Source organism: Plectrocnemia conspersa, unplaced genomic scaffold, assembly GCF_051122295.1.
Source record: "Plectrocnemia conspersa isolate PC_06_02 unplaced genomic scaffold, ASM5112229v1 ptg000013l, whole genome shotgun sequence".
Lineage (NCBI taxonomy): Eukaryota > Metazoa > Arthropoda > Insecta > Trichoptera > Polycentropodidae > Plectrocnemia > Plectrocnemia conspersa.
The window spans coordinates 25,046,041-25,068,020 of record NW_028277177.1 but is presented as its reverse complement, the minus strand read 5'-3'; the positions used below and the strand labels follow the sequence as shown (position 1 = coordinate 25,068,020).

The 21,980-nt window shown below is 32.2% G+C and overlaps 1 protein-coding gene and 1 long non-coding RNA gene across 8 annotated transcripts; one reads left to right on the top strand and one right to left on the bottom strand.

The window, feature by feature from the left end:
- Nucleotides 1-12,262: 12,262 nt before the first annotated feature.
- On the bottom strand, nucleotides 12,263-20,981 carry LOC148227678 (zinc finger MYM-type protein 1-like). Of its 7 annotated transcripts, none has more exons than XM_088202312.1 (9): nucleotides 20,908-20,981; nucleotides 20,790-20,845; nucleotides 20,658-20,724; nucleotides 20,514-20,596; nucleotides 20,370-20,439; nucleotides 16,782-17,506; nucleotides 16,612-16,719; nucleotides 14,385-15,727; nucleotides 12,263-12,311 (listed from the first exon to the last, which is right to left on the bottom strand). In XM_088202312.1, exons 1-6 carry the CDS (start codon nucleotides 20,924-20,926, stop codon nucleotides 17,472-17,474), a joined length of 330 nt encoding a protein of 109 aa, XP_088058438.1. In that variant the 5' UTR covers nucleotides 20,927-20,981; the 3' UTR covers nucleotides 12,263-12,311; nucleotides 14,385-15,727; nucleotides 16,612-16,719; nucleotides 16,782-17,471. The 7 variants fall into 7 exon arrangements, with proteins under 7 accessions (XP_088058438.1, XP_088058433.1, XP_088058435.1 ...); XM_088202307.1 differs by having other exon boundaries at nucleotides 16,782-16,870; XM_088202311.1 differs by lacking the exon at nucleotides 12,263-12,311 and having other exon boundaries at nucleotides 15,186-15,727; nucleotides 16,612-16,730.
- LOC148227679 (uncharacterized) lies at nucleotides 14,133-16,014 on the top strand. Its single transcript, XR_015811994.1, has 2 exons — nucleotides 14,133-14,195; nucleotides 15,811-16,014. It is a non-coding gene; the product is annotated as an uncharacterized LOC148227679 (long non-coding RNA).
- Nucleotides 20,982-21,980: the final 999 nt, after the last annotated feature.

Sequence of the window (21,980 nt, the reverse complement as noted above, 5' to 3'; positions counted from 1 at the left end):
GACCTTTTTAATATCTTAATTTTATCATCACTTTTATTATTAACAGGATAATTTTCTCTATTGACTTTTGTCTGCATTTCTTCTCGAATTTTATAATATGGTGCTTGACATTTTTCTAATTGTTTTTTTAATTCAGCAGATCGCTCTGCGGAACAATCGTATTGAATAAAATATGTTTCTAACTCTTTAAACATTTGTAATCCTTTATTTAATTTTTCTAAGCTAAAACTTTCACTTGGTTCAATAAAATTGATTTCTACACTTTCTCCGCTGATAACACTATCTGTTTTTTCATCAGTGAGATTTAACAAATCTTCTTCATTTAATTCCATGTTATTATTTATCAATTCATTAACATCGTTTTCATTCATATCATCGAATCCTTCCCCGCCCAAAGATCGAGCAATATTAATTATGCGGTCGTTTTCAATGGATAATGGAATCGTTCTGGATTCTTTCAATACCACATCAGGCCAAATACATCTCCAACATGCATTTAGAGTAGAGGATTTAAGCTCTTTAATACAGGAATCAACAATTTCAACACAATTTAATATCGAAAAATCTTTCCATACTTTCAATAATGTGGTATTGGGATTAGCATCTAATTTATCTACAATTAATTGAAATGTGTGGCGTATATAATAAGATTTAAAAGCTTTGATTATGCCTTGATCCAGTGGCTGAATTAGCGATGTGGTATTTGGTGGTGTAAATATCACTTTTACGTTTGGGTGATATAGATCTCTTGGGTGGCCAGGCGCATTGTCGATAATTAATAAAACTTTAAAAGCTATATTTTTTCTGTATGTGTAATTTTCAACGTCAGGGATAAAGCAATTATAGAACCAATCTTTAAATATATCTTGTGTAACCCAAGCTTTTTTATTGACCCTCCAGTACACAGGAAGATTATCCAAATTTAATCCTTTCATTGCACGTGGTTTTAAAGATCGATTAATAACTAACGGTTTGCAAATACAATCTCCTGAAGCATTACTGCAAATGAGTAACGTAATTCGATCTTTTAAAACTTTAAAGCCGGAAACAGATTTCTCAGTTTTAGATACGTACGTTCGTCCAGGCATCTTTTTAAAATTTAGTCCCGTTTCATCAGCGTTAAAAACTTGGTCTGCTATATAACCTTCCGTTTGTATAATTGTTTTAAATTGATTTAAAAAAATATTAGCAGCTTCTTCGTCAGCTGAAGAACGTTCACCTTGTATTATAATGTTATTTAAGGAAAAACGTTTTTTAAATCTCTCAAACCATCCTTTGCTAGCGAGAAATGTTTCCTCAGAATTGCGTTCTTTTTCTTTTAAATGCTCAAATAATTTGATTGCTTTTTTTTTAATCAGATGTCCATCCAGAGGTAAATTTTTTTGACGACAATCTTCAATCCATATCATTAGACAATTTTCTGTTCTAGCTAATAAATTGTTTTTTACACGAGCAGTTTTTTTTATACTGTCTGATGATCCAATGGAAATCCTTTTTCGTATTTTATCTTCCATCATTTGAATACCACAAATTGTAGACATACTCATATTCAATTCTTTAGATATTTTATAAATTTTTTCTCCGCATTTTATACGATCCAAAATTTGTGCTTTTTGTTCCAGCGAAATACGTTTCCGTTTCAGTCTTTCCTTAGGTCCATTAGAGAACATGGCTAAAAAATAAAAATAATTCCTTAAATAATTTGATCATTTTCTTTCACAGTTTGAAGAGATAAAAAAAAATTACAATAAAATTTAAAAACATTAAGTACTGCATTCTAAATCAAAGAAATTGATACTCACGGTGATTATTATATTTACAGGGGTATTGCATTTAAATATCGAAATAAAAAATTAGCTAAGTTTAGAAAGATTACGTATTATTTAAAATACACTAAAATTTTAATGGTGGATATGAAGTGTCTTATATCATATATCTAAATATATTTTATGATTCATTAATACTTTTTTAGATTTTTAATAGATACATATTTACTACATATTTAAATAGTTTTATTATAAACGGTTGAAGCCCCCTGAAAAGTGTATACATTATGCTTTAAAAACGTGTACATTGATTTGCTTGATCATAATTTTTTCCATACCTATACAAAAAGAAATATTTTCTTATTGAATTGTGATGAATATCTCTGGAACGTTAGAGCGGGGCGGCGTTTCGCCTGTCACAGAATGTCTAGCGAAGTCAAGGGACAAACAGTAACAAAAACTACGATATACTGAGGAACGCTGTAGAGGGGTTTACTGTACGTAAAATATTAAAATTAAGCGTTATGCACAAGACCAGCGCCTTTAACACCAATAAATAGATCAATGTGCAACGGCAGCGTATTGAGGATTTAAATGGGGACAGTCATAGGCAAGTCTGAAGTTGCATTTACATTAACTCGTAACGCAACTACTCGAGCAACTATTTCACAGAGTGCAGACTCGTCTTTTCTGTTTACACTGAGAGAAACAGGCGCGAAAGAAGGTGAACCGTAAGTTTGGGCGAGTCTGTTGAGAATGCTGTATTTAAACAAAAAAGAGAAAACGAAGCGAAGTCAACGCTGGTGGAGTCTGTATGATCCATCAGAGTTGGGATCCCATAAAAACGAATGTTTTGTTTACGATTCGATGAAACGGATTATATATGATTACTCTTGATTCATTCCCTTGTGCGAAAAAAGTATTGACAAGTTTACACTGCGCACAACAAGGGCAGCGAGTCTCTTTGTTGTGGGCCTATAAATCGACTGTAATGTGGCTTGCGCAAAACTTACTCGAGTAATAAGTTTCAGTGTGGAGGCCACGTCTACACTGTGCGAATTTAAACGCAACTTAAAAAGAGGGTGCGATTGTGACTCTAAAAGGTTCTGAAACCCAAAACCGGAATTCCTCGAGAATAGTGGGACTGTCAGCAATATTCTTCAGTAGTGTGAAGAATTGCTTAGCGACAAACAACTTTTTGCTAAAACGCGGCGAATCGTATCCCAACACTCCTAAAAGAAGGGCGCTGGGATACAAGAACGGAAAATAACCAAATATCCTCAAACACGGTGTCTCAAGAACCTTTTTTGATATTTTGTATTAAGAGGGAGTATTTGGTTATTCAGAGACCCCAAATTATAAATACCGATTCAAGAATGCTGTGAAGTAATGAGTCAGCGGACACGATTGTAAAAATAAAATATGTTACTCATAACAACGCTGAGCACTTAGAAAATTTGAAGTAGTGCACATGTAGAAATTAAACCTCTAATTGCTCTCAAAAGTGATTCCGAGTTTGTTAATTAAAGTTTCCGTAGTCAAAACGATCCCACTTTCGATCTCATACGTATATTAGATTATTCCTACCTTCGTAGGAATAATCAAATGTACGTATGAGATCGGAAGATCTATAGAGTTTTCATATGCTGTGAAAATGAAATTTTATATTATAATTCTTTTTCCCCTTTTTTACAGTTGAATATTCTTTTTAGATTTGAAAGCTTTACCACATTTTTACATTCAAAGTTACGAACATCGCTGAGTAATCATATAAATTACAAGCCCGCTTTTATAATGGAATGCTTTTCCACATTTTTTACATTCAGTTACGAACATCGCTATGAGTAGTCATGTGTATTGCAAGTCTGCTTTTGTAATGGAATACTAATACTCATTTTTCATATTCAAAGATAGGAAAACCACTATGAATTTGTATATGTGAAGAAAGATTTGATTGAGATTTGAAAGCTTTACCACAATTTTTACATTCAAAGACACAAATTTCTATATGAATTCGCATATGTGATGAAAGATTTGATTGAGAAGCTTCACCACATTTTTTACATTCAAAGGCTCGATTCTCTACATGAATTCGCATATGTGAAGTAAGATTTAATTGAAATTTGAAAGCTTTACCACATATTTTGGCACCCCGACAAAGCCGCCCAAGATAATCCCGCGCCATCATAGCTGCGCCTTAAATCACAGATGGACAAAAATCATATTTTGCATTACGGATATCGGTATCGCAGAGACAATATACTGGCTGATGGAGGCGCGCCTTGGAGATGTCCAAGAAAAGATTGTTCTGGGCGTATAAAGATAAGCCGAGATGCTGTAGTTACTGTTGTCACAGAGCATAATCACGCGGCAGATCCAAATCAAAATGAAGCAATGAAGATCGCAACAGAAATATGAAAAAGAGCAACAACTGCTGAAACACCTCGCCAGATCATCCAGCAAGCTACAGCGGGAGTTTCTTTGGAGATATCGTGTAAGCTGCCAGAATATACGGCTTCTCAAAGTACGATTGAGCGACAACAAAAGAAAAACTGTGTTTCTTAAGCTCCAGTGAATTTGCTCGCCGATATTCTAATTCCTATTTCTCAGAAGCAAACCTTAAGACAAGAAGACTTCTTGCTCTGGGACTCCGGCGCTGATGACACGAAAAGGATTTTGATGTTTGGGACTAATTTGAATATTGACCTTTTTAAAGAACTTTTTTCAATTTATTCAATTTTATAATTTTGATTTTCGCGGCTTTATCGTCGCTGCAATGTCGGGGTTGTATTGCGCGGCTATGTCGGCGCGGGATGGTCCGGCGTGGCTTTGTCGGGTCTCCACAATTTTTACATTCAAAGGCACGAATGTCTATATAAATTCGCATGTGATGAAATAATATTTAGAAAGTTAAATGGTTTACCACATCTTTCACATTCAAAAGCACAATTGTCTCTATGAGTTTCCATATGTGACAAAATATACTGTTGATATTTGAATGCTTTACCACATCTTTCACATATAAAATAGCTATAAGTAAGTCTGCTTTTGTAATGGATGCTTTTTCACATTTTTCACATTCAAACACACGAATATCACTATGTGTTAACAAATGTCGTGTGAGACGTTTTTTAGAATCTAATGTTTTACCATTTGTGTCACACTCGTTTTTATTGGAATCATCATGTTGAAATTGAGTACATTTTTCTATTTCCAGTACCTAAAATTAAAATTGTATTCTTTAAAAAAAGTGTGAATATTTAAATATAAAATCGAAATCTCTTCGACTATTACTTGGGTGGTGTTGTTAATTTGATGAGATAAACTGTCCGAACTGATAGTATTCGCCATAAGTACATCCTTAACATCGTGCATTTCTGAAGTAAAATAAATTTAATTGAAATATATTGAAACATTACTAAATACTGTTTAACGTCTAACCTGTTTCGAACATATCGTCTATGTGCATAGTTTCACTGTTATCGTGTTCGCGTTTAACATCTAAAAGCTTGAAAAGAAAAAAATATTTAATATCACATGCGTTAACAAGTTTCACATATTATGGTTTATGGTTTACCTTATCTTTACAGTGCATCGTGTCAAATGTTCCTTTAACGTTTTGAATATCAGCTTCTGCAAAGATTAAGTATAAAACGTTTTGTCGGGGAACTGTAAAATGTATATCATTAATGAACACAATAAGCTTCGTTTCTATCTGCTATTTTTAATATTTTTCATTTTCACCGAGTAGTGATATTATACCGGTTTTAATAAACGCCATTATAGTTCGGCTTGGAGTTACCAATCAACCCTAGAATGTCTTACAACTTATATATGATACAAATAGAACAAATTTCTAAGCATGACTGATAATTTGAAGGATTTAAAACACTAAATTTCAATCGTTTGTTTGAAATGGTAATTTTACCTAATAATTTCTCCAAAACATTAAATTAGTGGATTAGTTGTAGTTACGCGATATATATATGTATATCCAATTATGAAAATGACAATATTCTTTGTTAGTTATTTGTTCCCTATAATTAAGTATTTAAAAAAATAGTATAGTCATGTGTATTAAATATTATATTTATAGATAAATATTTGACGAAAAGTAAAATATTAATATTGTAAATCCACAATAAGAAAGCATATTTTAAAATGGCTCAGATAATTGTGTGTATTTTGGCGGACAGTTTGTAAAGTGTGGAATATTAGTTCTACTGCCTCAGTAGAAAAGCCGTAACTAATATAGGTAGACCTATGTCCCTGGGGGCCAGACTAGAGGGGGAAGGCGATAAAAAGGGAAGAGATTTAAAATTTTTGAGGCATAATTTAAATTTAATTTGCATATAAAATCACTTATGTATGTTTTCATAGGTTGATTTTTATATAATAATGTATTTTAAAAAATTTAATGTTAGATTTTTTATTTTATAATTTTTACAGACCAATATGATAAACTGGGATTGCTGTCCGTTATATTATCTACTTTTGTTAAATATTTGTTGTTTTTATGTATTTATGTATATGTGCATATTAACATACATACAGTGGCGGCCACCTAAATAAGACACTTTTTACAAAATCATTTTTTTGCTCGTAAATGTTAAATTACTGCGTAACAAAATATGGGAATGGAAAAAAATTTGTTTAAACTTAAAAGGACACTATCAATGAACAGTTTGACGCGCTATACTGATACATCCCCTTAAACCCGAGACTTATTACCCTTGCCTTTCTGAGAAGTCCAAAACGGCGTATTGTACACATGGTCACAATTCAAAGGGAATCATCATCTAATCATTAGATGATGATGATGTAAAATTAACCATTAAATTCTAATGGTAAATTTTTGCTTTTATTTTCATTTCGAACGCCATGATATCGATTTCTTTCATTATAAGGATTATTTAAAATAATTTAAATTAATAATAAATAGTGTATTTACCTAGAATATAATTTTATTATGGGGAAAAGTGTACATTGTGATCCTAAAAACGAGAACTAATTGTGGATTTAAAAAATGACAAAGGTCGGTCAGTGCAAATAATATCAGAATATCTAAAAAAATCAAGATGTCAAATATATAACGCGTTAAAACATTTTGAAACACATAAAACCTGTGAAAAACTTGAACGAAAACAACGCCAAAAAAAAAAACTTCCACACCTGTGGATCGAAAAATAATTAGAATTTCCAAAGAAAATCCATTAAAAACTGCTGTAGACATTAGAAAAGAAGTAAATCAATTAAATGAAACTGACGTAAATGTCAAAATAGTGCGTAGAAGGCTGTGTGGAGCAGGATTATACGGCACCATTGCTCGACGTAAACCATTAGTGAAAAAAAACAATTGCATATTATGCGTTAATTTTGCTAAAAAATCATTTAAACTGGACAATATTAGGTTGGAAAAATGTTTTCTTTAGTGATGAATCTTAGTTCAATAGAATAGGCTCTGATGGAAGGCAATATTTTAGAAGATATGTAAACGAAGAGTACAACTACAGAAATATCATAAAAACAATTAAAGGAGCTGGTGGAAGCATTATTTTATTGGGTTGTATGTTTTGGCATGGGGTCGGTCCTATCCATTTAATTTAAGGGATTATGAACCAGGAAGTATATGTTAATATTATGGAACCCGTAATGCTGATGATTTCGGGTCATTGTCCTGTTTATCAACAGGACAATGACCCGAAACATATTTCACATAGGGCAAAAAAGTCGTTCACAGACAATATTATGGATGTTTTGGAATGGAAATCACGCAGCCCTGATCTAAACCCTATTGAACACTTATGGAGACCTTTAAAACACAAAATTAAAAATTAATTTGTCACAAATTTAAATGTAAAAAACGAGTGGGAACTGATTCTTGCCGCAAATACCAACAATTAATCGAGTCAGTGCCTAACCGTTGTAGGGCTATTATAAGGACAAAAGGTCACCCTACGAAATATTAATGGAATTTTTATTTTATTTTATTTTTTTTATTTGTTTTTGAATTTTTAGAATACACTCATATGTATCTCGCAAATAGGTGAATTTGACTATCAATTTTATAAATTGAATTTTAAATTGAAAATAAATATTTTAAATAATTATTACAACATAGTATTATTCACGATTATGTAGATTATCTAGATAAAAAATAAAAAGTTGAAAAGTTTTAACAATTTTATGTAAAATTTGCACTTTACATCGCATTTTTACAAAACTTCAAAAGTGTCTTATTTAGGTGGCCGCCACTTTATATGATATGTACATATAAATAAACTTTGACAATGGGAGGTAATGTGTGGCAATTAGACACAGATTGAGCCGTTGTAGTAGTGTTTTTATTGACGATTTAGAGTTACATGTTAGAATATACAATGAGTGGAGCGCGTGCTCGCCATGGCATGCGAACTTGTATTACATAATTAAATAGTTTTATTATAAAAAATTAGAATGGTTGAAACCCCCTGAAAAGTATATACATAATGCTTTTAAAAAACGTGTACATTGATCCCGCTTGATCATAATTTTTTCCATAGCTATACAAAAAGAAATATTTTCCTACAGTATTGTGATGAATATCTCTGGAATGTTATAGCGCGGCGGCGTTTCGCCTGTCAGAATATGTCTAGCGAAGTCAAGGGACAAACAGTAACAAAAACTACGATATACTGAGGAATGCTGTAGAGGGGTTTACTGTACGTAAAATATTAAAATTAAGCGTTATGCACAAGACCAGCGCCTTTAACACCAATAAATAGATCAATGTGCAACGGCAGCGTATTGAGGATTTAAATGGGGACAGTCATAGGCAAGTCTGAAGTTGCATTTACATTAACTCGTAAGGCAACTATTCAAGCAACTATTTCGCAGAGTGCAGACTCGTCTTTTCTGTTTACACTGAGAGAAACAGGCGCGAAAGAAGGTGAACCATCAGTTTGGGCGAGTCGGAATCCCATAAAAACGAATGATTTGTACACGATTCGATGAAGCGGATTATATATGAATACTCTTGATTCATTCCCTTGTGCGAAAAATGTATTGACACGTTTACACTGCGCGCAACAAGAGCAGCGAGTCTCTTTTTAAAACCGACTGGAAGGTGGCTTGCGCGAAACTTAAACTTAACGTATACATTAACTCGTAACGCAACTATTTCGCTAAAAAACTCGCCCGAGTGCAGACTCGTCCTTCCGAATTACACAGAGAAATAGAGATAAAAAAAGGGCACTGGGATACAAGAACGGAAAATAACCAAATATCCTCAAACACGGTGTCTCAAGAACCTTTTTTGATTTTTTGTATTAAGAGTGAGTATTTGGTTATTCACAGATTCCAAATTATAAATGCCGATTCAAAAATTCTGTAAACTAATGTGTCAAGAGGACACGAATAACTAACAGATACTCAAAATTAAACACGTTAAGTTGCGAATATAACTATGAGATTTCATGAACTCTAAATGCTTGTGATATTAAAATGTTTTTTCCATAATTTTTACATTCCATCATGAACATAAGTATGAGTTACTAAATGTTTTAAAAGGTATGTTCTAGATTTAAATTCATTCTCACATTTTTCACATTCAGTCAAAAATAGTACTATGAGTTTGGATATGTTTTGAAAGTCTGGATTTATATTTGAATGATTTTTCACATTTTTTATATTCATAGGCACGAACTTCGCTATGAGCAATCATATGAGTTGCAAGTCTGGTTTTAAAATGGAATGCTTTACCACATCTATCACATTCAAAGTCACAAAGATCGCTATGAGTAAACAGATGGGATGAAAGGTAGTGTTTACGTTTAAATGCTTGTCCACATTTTTCACATTCAAAATTACGAACATCTCTATGAATTATCATATGAGATGAAAGATAATTTTTCGATTTGAATGCTTTACCACATTTTTCACATTTAAAGAGACGAACATCGTTATGAGTAGTCATATGTTTTGCAAGTACGGATTTATATTGAAACGATTTTTCACATATTTTACATTCAAATGCATGCACGTCACATTTGTTAATTGCACGCATGTGAAGACGCATATGTGAAATAATATTTTGTCGAGATTTAAATGCTTTACCACATCTTTCACATTCAAAGGCACGAACGTGTCTATGAGTTTGCATATGTTTTAAAAGGTCGTTTTTAGTTTTGAAAGTTTTACTACATTTTTCACATTTAAAGGCACGAACATCACTATGAGAAATAATATGTCTTGCAAGTGCGGGTTTAAGATGGAATGATTTTCCACATTCGTCACATTCAAAATCACGAACATCCCTGTGTTTTTTTATATGTCCTGAAAGGCTGCTTTTATATTTGTAAGTTTTTCCACATGTTTTACATTCAAAATCACGAATGTCGCTATGAGTGAACAAATGTGTGAGACGTTTTTTAGAATCTATTGTTTTACCACATATATCACACTCATGTTTATTAGAATCATCATGTTGAAATTGAGTACATTTTTCTAGTTCCAGCTTCTAAAATTAAAATTGTATTCTTTAAATAAGTTGTAAATATCGAAATATATGAAGAATGAAATCTTTTCGACTATTACTTGGGTGGTGTTGTTAATTTGATGAGATAAACTGTTCGAACTGATAGTATTCGCCATAAGTACATCCTTAACATCGTGCATTTCTGAAGACAAATAATAGTTGAAATATATTGAAACATTACTAAATACTGTTTAATGTCTAACCTGTTTCGAACATATCGTCTATGTGCGTAATTTCACTGTTATCGTATTCGCGTTTAACATTTAAAAGCTTGAAAAGAAAAAAATATTTAATATCACATGCGTTAACAAGTTTCAAATATTATGGTTTTTTACCTCATCTTTACATTGCATCGTGTCAAGTGTTTCTTTATCATTTTGAATATCAGCTTCTGCAAAGATAGATAAGTATGTAAAGTTTTACATTTTTCAATTTCACGGAGTAGTGATATTGTACCGGTTTTAATAAACGCCATTATAGCTTAGCTTGGAGTTGTCAGTCAATCCTAGAATGTCGCACAACTTATGTATGGTTCAAATAGAACGAATTTTTGAGCATGACTGATAATTAGAGGGACTTAAAAACATTAAATTTCAATCGTTTGTTTGAAATGGTAATTTTAACGAATAATTTAATAGTAATTTTACCGAGTGCATTTGTATTACATATTATATTTATAGCTAAATATTTGACAAAAAGAAAAATAATAATGTTGTAAATCCACAATAAGAAAGCATATTTTAAAATGGCTCAGATAATTGGGTGTATTTTGGTGTACGGATTGTAATTTGCGGCAATTAGACTGTCAAAGGCGTAGCTAATGTGGACATATGTCCCTGGGCGCCAGACTAGGTGGGAATGCAAAACGGGATGTAAAATTTTTGCGGCATAATTTAAATTTAATTCGCATATAAAATCACTTGCATGTTTCGTAAATTGATTTTTATAAAAAATGTATTTGAAAAATTTTAATGTTAGATTTTTATTTTATTCTTTTTACAGACCAAATTGATAAATTGGGATTGCTGTTTGTTATGTTAGCTATTTTTGTTAATTATTTGTTGTTTCTATGTATTTTTAATATGAACTATTTATGTATTTTTTAATATGAATAAACTTTGGCGACGGGAAGTGGCGGGTGGCAATTAGACACAGATTGAGCCGCTGCAGTAATGTTTTTATTGACGATTAAAAATACTTTACATGACGTTTACAAAGTACGGGGCATACGCGCAAGACCGTCCGAACGCCCGAAGATTGCCAATTGAGAAAAAAATATACTAAATATATTAAATTATATTATAATATACTAAATAATTATGTAACTGTTTTTACTTATTTAATGTAAGGAATTGCTTATGAAATATTGATAGTGACATTTCAAATTTATAATTATTACTAAAAAATATTTTTATAAAGTGATCAAACGAAAAAAAATATATTCAAAATTAAATTTTGCGCTACGAACGCTATTTTATCTGGTCCTAAGACACCTGGAGACAGTGTTAATTTCAGCAACCTTAAAATTAAAAAAAGACGAATCAGGTAAACTAACAACCAAAGGAAATTTTGTGGAATTACTCGAAATTATGAGTGAGATATTTTGTGCAAAATATGAACACTACACGCCAGCCGAGTATCGGAATAATATGTTTCACAGTTTTGCAAATATTCTTAGAAAGAACGCAGTTGATTCACTTTGACCCTACTGGGCACTGATTTTCTACATTTTTAAATTGTAATTTTTATTTTATTACAATATTTACGTCATGTAAAATGTAAAAATTTGTTTCCAACTAACTTTCAATTAAATAGTGTACTTTTGATTATATTTTGAGATAATTGTTTTTTTGTAAACATAAATCTCCAATATATCCATCATATCGATTTTTTTAAACTTATTTTACGTATAATTACTTCCGTACATAGTTATTATAATAAACCTTTTATTTAGTGTGTGGGATAATCATTTACAAAATAGTTTTAAAGGTAAAGGTATTTATTGATATAATTCTGTAACACATACAAAACTTATTAACCCATCCGTGCCTGTGGGGTCTATTGACTCCCCCAACTTTTTGGTTTTTCTCAAATAACTTATTTAATATAAATCCTATTTGTCGCAAACTTTTTGTATTTGTCAAAAATAGTTTAAAGAATAAATATTAAAAATAATCATTGAACTTTATTATCTCCAATCGCGAGAAAAAAATAAAATCAACTCTAATCGGTACTGTCGCCGTGTGATTTGTATACCTGAGTCAGTTTTTAGAGAAATTAGCCTTCTAAGAATTTCGCGCGACGCCCCCTCCACGCGGTTCCTTCAACGCTTATCGCAAACTACACCGTTACCCAAAAAAACATACAGTACGAATTGAACCGCCAAATTCGATCGTTATTGTTATTTTATTTCTCACGTTACTTTTGAAATTGTAAAATGGCTGATCGGCTTGTAACTGACGAAGAGTTGCTAAGAATTTTGCAAGATTTTGACGAGAGTGGTAGCGAATACGATAGCGATATCGATATTGATAATACATTTCAAAAATGACATCCCGTAAATCGTATCGAAGTTAAAGCGTTTATAGGTATCCTATTATCTTCTGGAGAATTGAATAGGGGTAAAATACAGTTCAAAGAATTATGGACAAAAACGAACTGTTCAAACAATATTTTTATTCAGCGGTCATGTCTAGAGATAGATTTTCGGTGCTCAGATTTGATGATCGTTTGACCAGAGAAGATATTTTTTAATAAATGCATTTTATTGTACTCACGTGTACATAATCACAATTTATAGTTTATTTTTCCGAGCAGCTGCAGGTTATTTCTTATATGTATTCATATAATATTTATTACAATTTGCCGAAGTAACTGTGGCTACATACTCGTTTACATATACATGCATAACGTCCACCAAATTTAATCGATTTGAATTATTCGCTAGCCAATTCCTGCAATTTTTATAGCCGCAATCAGGGAAATATTTCGCCCTCTAACTGTTGGCTAGGACGCGTATGCCAATGTAAAAGGGTTAATTTAGAAATGAAGTCAAATTACAGAAAATAAAAAATACGATGTACATATATAAAAAGTACAAGACACTAAAAATGTATCTTACCATTAACCATTAGATAATATTGGATTACTGAGAATTTAAAGATTGTCAGATTAGTAAGATTATATTGATTTTTTTCTATCCTGTTATAAGGAAATCATAACATATTTTTTTTTAATAAATATTATCTCCCGTCAGATATTACTAGCTCACTGGAAGTACCGAATCTCAGAAATGACACATTTTTTTAGAAAATGGGAATTTTTTCGAGTTATTATTTTTAAATTATTAGCACGATACACATAAAAACTTATGGATAAGAATTAAGTTTGCCTGGAAGATTTCCCATTACGGTGGAGAAAATTACAATGGTGAGTGAATATTTGATTGCAATTGAATTATATATCAATAAACTCGTATTAGCAAAAATGTCATTTCTCACTTTTGTAGATAATCATTTGCACAAAATATCACAATCCGAAAGAAAGGTGTGCTTGAATAAAGTTTTTACAAATTTGAAATTAATATAAAATGTTATTATATATGTATAAAATAAACATATATTTTAGTGTTACACTTGAATTTTTTTGTGTTTATAAAATAAATGTGTTTTATTTTTTCAAATTTTTATTTTAATTTCAAAATAGTATTTATATATTGACTTTTTTGTATATTAGCAACATAAATGTAGCAACAATTTTTTATTTCAAAAATTGAAATAATAAATAAATGAAATACTTGTTTATTTTTTTGGGTTACTCCGTAGTTTTATGTACCGAGCGCGCGGCAGTCACTCGTATACCTGCAAAGCTAGTCTGCAGCGAAATCTCGGCGTTTACGTCGTCACTTATGCGTCGTAATGATTAATTAAAAAATCCTAAATATTGACCAGATGATGAAGCTTATCATGAATAACAAATTTCATACTTAGAATTATCCATTTTTAAATAAATTTGATGAAGAATTCATCAATATTTTGACTTGAAATGTTTGGGGGAGTTGAGCGACCCATCGGATGTCATTTTTCATTTCGAGGCACCGTGACGTATGGGTTAATAGACCTTTATATACACAAGTGCTAGATGAACTAGGATTTTACTGAATAACTTTTTTCTAGTCTTTTTCGCCAACGTACTCAGCAAAAGTTTTGTTGTGTTCAGCTGCTGTAGCTTTTTACATTTTGTCCTTCATTGGTTGGTATGGTGGAGTATGCAGTGCATTTTGAGTAGAAACTGAGGGAATCGATGGTGGGTCGAAAGGTGGGAGATGTGAAGGTTGTGAGTAGTGCGAAGTTATAGAATTTGTGAAATGTTGTTGAAGTGGCTGTGGAAAAGCCTGTGGATAGGAATGGTATGGCTTTGATTGGCTCTGTTGCTGAAACTGGGAAGTGGATTGTGCAATGTAACTTTGATAGTGAGGAGCTGCAACCATTTGATTTTTAATATTGGAAATGTCCCAAAAAACCTTTATTTGGAATTGAAGCCATTCATTACTATCAAAATTCTCTGTATGCATCAGCAAACTGCGATAGAAGGTCATTTGGGAGTTTAGTTTCTCAGGTTCAGTTTTTTCCAATGCTTTTACAATCTTCAAATCTATTTTTTTAGTTTTTTCTTCGTTGTTGAGTATCGGAGAGCTTTTTTCTTTGTTCCAGTCGTTAGGCTTACTTCATGTTTTGTGTTCTCTTGAGGTTGTTGCCAAGAACCATCGGTTTTGCTTTCTTTTGCCCTCTTTTCAACCTTGGCAATGGCGTCACATAGATGTTTCTATCGTTTCATCACTTCCTTATGAAGCGGTCGCGGGGTTACGCTTCTATATTGTAGTTATCGGCAGGTCCGGTTGACGATTTGTGATAGGACGTTTGTACAGCGAACTGTACAAAGTGGCCCTTATGAATCTTCCGGTACGTTCCTGACGCGTGTTGACTGGGATCCTTCGACAGTCGTCGATATTAAACCTCGAGCGCGTGTCCTGGAGATGGTTGCTCGAACAGGAGGCGAGGTGTAGAATCCGTGTAGTCCAGTGAGTGTTGCAGTGTCAGAAGTCCAGAGTCGAAGTGTGTATGTGAGCCTTTTAGCGCCGCCTTATAATCCCGGTCGGGTGCGCAACAGTATCTCCACTCCGCGCGTTGCTTGCAGTGGCGGGGGTGCGGTGTTGTTGTACAACGCGCTTTGTTCGGGTGTACGGCTCCGCGGGACTTCACTTTCACTTATGCTGCGTCACGGACGGTCGTCTCGGGATCCCCAGTCCCACTCCGCGCGTAGCTCGCGGTGGCGGGGATGCGGTGTTATAGTACGACGCCGCTTAGTTCGGATGCACAGCTCAGCGAGACAATCACTTTCACTTATGCTGCATCACGGACGGTCGTCTCGGGGTCCCCATACTTACCTAAAAAAAAGAACATTAAGTACCATCTAAGTCTAAGACATTAGCTACGTAAACAATAAAATAATATTTTTTTCGTTTTTCAGATATCTAACAAGTAGACGTATTTTCAAAGACCTTGATTATTCAGCAATCATAACAGCAAGAAGGATATGTTTAGATAGTAAGCACCGGTTTTTTGTGCATATTGGTAGCTACGGAAAAGACTGTGACTCGTTGATTTTTAAAACAGACTCAGATGTGGAAATCAATAGAAATCAGTTCAAAAAATCTATTACAGAAAGAGCATTATTTTTTTTGGTGATGCAGCATTTGGGCTACATAAACATTCGATAAGGCCTTATGCTGGGGTACATTTAACAGTCGAAAAGATAATCTTTAACTATCGATTGTGCCGAGCAAGAAAGTACAAAGAATGCACGTTCGGTATCCTCAGCAACAAATGGAGAATATTCCATCAAACCTTTAATGTTCAACCACAATTTGTTAATGATATTGTTTTAAAGCCTGCATTATTCTTGATAGAAACGGATACAAGATTGAGGATACAGCAGCAATTATGGAGCTGGAAGATATTCGAGTAGAGAATACTACAAGAGGAGGCCTCAAAGCAAACAATTTGAGAAACATTCTATTTAGATATTTTGTTTCAAGTGTAGGAAGGGTTTACTGGCAGATTTCTAGGATATAAGGACATTCTGATCACCATGAGATCGACAACAGATAATTGTCAAATGTGCCACCTTCTATTTAATTGTAAAATATTATTGTAACACTAGAAGTAAGTTACTACAAGCATAATAAAACTTCTTAAAAAACATGACATTGTTACTAATTTTCCAATGTTTATATTATTACAAATACAACATTTGTTAATAATAGCTCACCATGGTTGTCACAATAAAAAACAAATAAATAATTAAATCCAGAAACGCCTGCAATGCGAGTAAAGATCCTGTGCCACTACATAGTGTGGTCACTGCCACTTCTAGAATCTAAAAATCGACTTTTTTAACATTATATAGTACACAGTATATGTGAGAAAGTATGGACTTACCAAAATCATTTCTCTCTTTTTCTTCTAACACATCAAAGTCGCTACGAACACCCAGGCAAACTTCATGCCAAGCGTTTCTGGTAGCTTCTCTGTCCTTAAACAGGCCTTTCTTGGATTAATGTATTTAAAATTTCATTATCGATATCTAGGTCGCTAATGTTCATAATAGAGAAAAACAATTGATACTAAAACTATTACACACATGAAAGTTTAACTCACACTGAGCAAAACAACTAACACATTTTTCACATTCAAAGTTACGAACATCGCTATGAGTAGTCATATGTCTTGCGAGTCTGTTTTTAAAATGGAATGCTTTTCCACATTTTTCACATTCAAAGACACGAATGTCTCTATGAATATGCATATGTGATGAAAGCCTGTTTTGAGATTTACATGCTTTAGCACATTTTTCACATTCAAATTTATGAATTTTTATATGTGATGAAAGCTTGTATTGAGATTTGAATGCTTTACCACATTTTTCACATTCAAATGCACGAATGTCTGTATGAATTCGCATATGTGTTACAAGATTCTGTCGAAGTTTAAATGTTTTACTACATCTTTCACATTTAAAGGCATAATCGTTTCCATAAGTTTGCATATGTGATGAAAGATACTGTTGAAATTTGAATGCTTTACCACATTTTTCACATTCAAAGCCACGAACATCGCTATGAGTAATCATCAGTGGCGTACGGTGGGTGTTAATATTGGGTGTGCTATAAAAAAAAAAAAAAAATGTACATTTTTTCATTTTTATTAGCCGAGGTTTTGGCATGCCTGAACTGCCTTACAGCTTTTTCCCATATATAAATTAATAAATAAACATCAAACCAAATCTAAAATATTATTATATAAAAATATCAAATTTCCAATAAACATAAAATTATAATTATTTATATATAAAATCTAATCTTCTTTCTTTGACCATAAATTTTTCTATCACGCTGTCATAAAAAGTGCTCTTCTGTTTAATATCCATAAGGATCCCTTTTTCTATAGAAATCAAGCTAAGGCCACATAGCCTTTCTTGGCCTTGGGTACTTCGATAACAAGTATTATTTCGTTTCAGAGCAGAAAATGAACGTTCTACTGAAGCAGTACTGCTTGGAAGAGTTAATATTAGTTTGCCTAATTTATCTATTTCCTGAAAACCTGACTCAAGATTATTTGTGTTCATAAATTGTACAAGCTCATGAACAGATTTCTCTGCAAATTCAGGTAAATGATAAAGAACAGCAAGCTCATTTTTTAAACTTATATAATCAAATAATGTTCCATAGAATTGTTGCAGTTTGGTAAGTAATTCATTTGGAAATTTTCCTTTATATTGCTCATATTTTTCTTTCTCCAGAAGGTGAAAATATTCCAATTTGGACATTGAAGAAAAACGGTATTCAATTTGCTTACATATATTATCAACTATTGTATTAAATAGTTGACTAAACGCGTGCTTTTCTTCAACAAGCAAATCATTACTCAGTCTTGGATAATTTTCTTCCGTTACATAAGAATCCCATAATGTTTCAAAATTATTTTCCTGTTCATGTCTGAGTTGTTGCAAAATTTCGGTAACTTTCTTACAGCAATATAATATGTCAAAAGATTTGGATTGTAAAATGTTGTATAACACATCAGTTTTTCCAAAAAGGTTTGAAAATATGTGGAGAAGTTTTCTTGTTTCAAAATCTTCCAAAAAGCTAAGAAAACCTCGTGCTTTTATTACAGTGTCGGGGTCCCATAGTTCACAATTTTTCACGACGTCTCGAAAAAAGCCCGTAAATTCATTTCTGTATTTTTGCACTGTGTTACTTAACCGTGATGTGTAATTCCATCTTTTAGGTGTAACAGAAGGAAGTCTTCTACCTACAAACTCTTGTAAAGCATTTATTCGTTTGGAAGATTTCGAAAAGAATGCAGACAATCCATTTAAAGTTTGAAAGAATGATTTGCACACTTTTATATTGGAAAGACCTTGTTGTAATGTAAAATTCAACATATGAGCATAGCAGTGTGTAAAAATGGCCAATGGATAAACTTCGAGTACTTTGGCTTGCAAACCATTAATATGCCCACTAATTACACTCGCCCCATCATAAGTCTGTCCAACTAATTTATCTTGAATTTGAAATTCTTCAATTATATTTACAACGTGGCAAAATAAGCCATCGGCTGTTTTATCAGAGCTAACGTCTGTAAAGCCAATAAACCGCTCGTAAACTTTACCTTCATAAACAAAACGCAAAACTGTTGAGAGCTGTGAGTTCGTCATTATATCTGAAGTTTCGTCAAGAATAATCGCGACAAAATTTGCTGAATTTACTTCTTCCTTAATATGATCTTTAATAACATCACCAATTGCTTCAATTATGTCATTCTGTATGGATGGGGAAGTACAACGAAACACCGTTGCAGTATTTAAATGAGTATCCAAAACAGAATCGTATTCTCGAAGTGCATTTAAAAATTCAAGGTAATTTCCTTTGTTTAGTGAATTACAGGACTCATCGTGGCCTCGAAAAGGTTGTTCTTGTTTTCCTAGATATACTACTGCGTCAATCATTCGTTTTAATATTTCTCTATTTTTATTAACTTGTTCATTATGTTGACTTATATTAGCTTTACGTTGAGCGTCAATCATGACTTCAATTCGTTGTTTTCCAAACATTTTGAGAGAAAAAAATGATTGAACGTGTGACTGCGCTCTTCTGTGTTTTTTCAGTGCCGTTATCAGATGACTAAGGTCAGCAAATCCACTTTTATTCCATACACTACTTTCTTTGGAAAACAATAAACATGGCCAACAGAACAATCTAGATCGAAGTTCGCAGCCTGTTAACCACTCAGTTCGTTCATATGATGAAAATGAAAAATGTCTTGTATATTCACATTTATTGTCTTTATACTTCATAAATAAATTGGGTAGAGGTGGACGTGGTTTGCCAATTTTGATTATCTTCAATTTAATTTCATTACTTCTTTTTGAAAATGGATTATTCAAAATATCTTCAACAGTATTCTTCATCATTATTGGGGTAAATAAAAGAATATGATTACTAATCATATGTCTTGCAAGGTTGTTTTTATAACGGAATGCTTTTCCACAATTATCACATTCAAAGACATGAATGTCACTATGCATTTGCATATGTTTTGAAAGATACCTTCGAGATTTCAATACTTTTCCACATTTTTCACATTCAAAGGCACGAATGTCTCTATGAATATGCATATGTGATGAAAGCCTGTTTTGAGATTTTAATGCTTTACCACATTTTTCACATTCAAATTTATGAATTTTCATATGTGATGAAAGTTTGTTTTGAGATTTACATGCTTTAGCACATTTTTCACATTCAAATTTATGAATTTTCATATGTGATGAAAGCTTGTACTGAGATTTGAATGCTTTACCACATTTTTCACATTTAAAGGCACGAACATCACTATGAGTAATCATATGTTTTGCAAGTACAGTTTTATAATGGAATGATTTTTCACCTTCTTCATATTCAATATCACGATTGTCGCTATGGGTTAACAAATGTCGTGTGAGACGTTTTTTAAAATCTAATGTTTTACCATTTGTGTCGCACTCATTTTTATTGGAATCATCATGTTGAAATTGAGTACATTTTTCTATTTCTAGTTCCTAAAATTAAAATTGTATTCTTTAAATAAAGTGTGAATATTTAAATTTGAAATCGAAATCTCTTCGACTATTACTTGGGTGGTGTTGTTAATTTGATGAGATAAACTGTTCGAACTGATAGTATTCGCCATAAGTACATCCTTAACATCGTGCATTTCTGAAGACAAATAATAGTTGAAATATATTGAAACATTACTAAATACTGTTTAATGTCTAACCTGTTTCGAACATATCGTCTATGTGCGTAATTTCACTGTTATCGTATTCGCGTTTAACATTTAAAAGCTTGAAAAGAAAAAAATATTTAATATCACATGCGTTAACAAGTTTCACATATTATGGTTTTTTACCTCATCTTTACATTTCATAGTGTCAAGTGTTTGTTTATCATTTTGAATATCAGCTTCTGCAAAGATTAAGTATGTAAAGTTTTACAATTTTCAATTTCACGGAATAGTGATATTATACCGGTTTTAATAAACGCCATTATAGCGCAGCTTGGAGTTGTCAGTCAATCCTAGAATGTCGCACAGCTTATGTATGGTTCAAATAGAACGAATTTTTGAGCATGACTGATAATTAGAGGGATTTAAAAACATTAAATTTCAATCGTTTGTTTGAAATGGTAATTTTAACGAATAATTTAATGGTAATTTTACCGAGTGCATTTGTATTACATATTATATTTATAGCTAAATATTTGACAAAAAGAAAAATATTAATGTTGTAAATCCACAATAAGAAAGCATATTTTAAAATGGCTCAGATAATTGGGTGTATTTTGGTGTACGGATTGTAATTTGCGGCAATTAGACTGTCAAAGGCGTAGCTAATGTGGACATATGTCTCTGGGCGCCAGACTAGGTGGGAATGCAAAACGGGATGTAAAATTTTTGCGGCATAATTTAAATTTAATTCGCATATAAAATCACTTGCATATTTCGTGAATTGATTTTTATAAAAAATGTTTTTGAAAAATTTTAATGTTAGATTTTAATTTTATTCTTTTTACAGACCAATATGATAAATTGGGATTGCTGTTTGTTATATTAGCTATTTTTGTTAATTATTTGTTGTTTTTATGTATTTTGAATATGTACTATTTATGTATTTTTTAATATGAATAAACTTTGGCGACAGGAAGTGGCGGGTGGCAATTAGACACAGATTGAGCCGCTGCAGTAATGTTTTTATTGACGATTAAAAATACTTTACATGACGTTTACAAAGTACGGGGCATACGCGCGAGAGCGTCCGAACGCCCGAAGATTGCCGGTTGAGAAAAAAATATACTAAATATATTAAATTATATTATAATATACTAAATAATTATGTAACTGTTTCTACTTATTTAATGTAAGGAATTGCTTATGAAATATTGAAAGTGACATTTCAAATTTATAATTATTACTAAAAAATATTTTTATAAAGTGATCAAACGAAAACAAATATATACAAAATTAAATTTAGTGCTACGAACGCTGTCTTATCTGGTCCTAAGACGCCTGGAGACAGTTATAATTTCAGAGACCTCAAAATTA

Bases quoted from the DNA above. Each gene is read 5' to 3' on its own strand.
- LOC148227678 (XM_088202306.1), bottom strand. The intron at 20,725-20,789 runs GTAAAAAACCAT...TTTCTTTTCAAG, and splicing joins CTATGAAATGTAAAGATGAG to CTTTTAAATGTTAAACGCGA. The intron at 20,597-20,657 runs GTTAGACATTAA...ATTTGTCTTCAG, and splicing joins AGACGATATGTTCGAAACAG to AAATGCACGATGTTAAGGAT.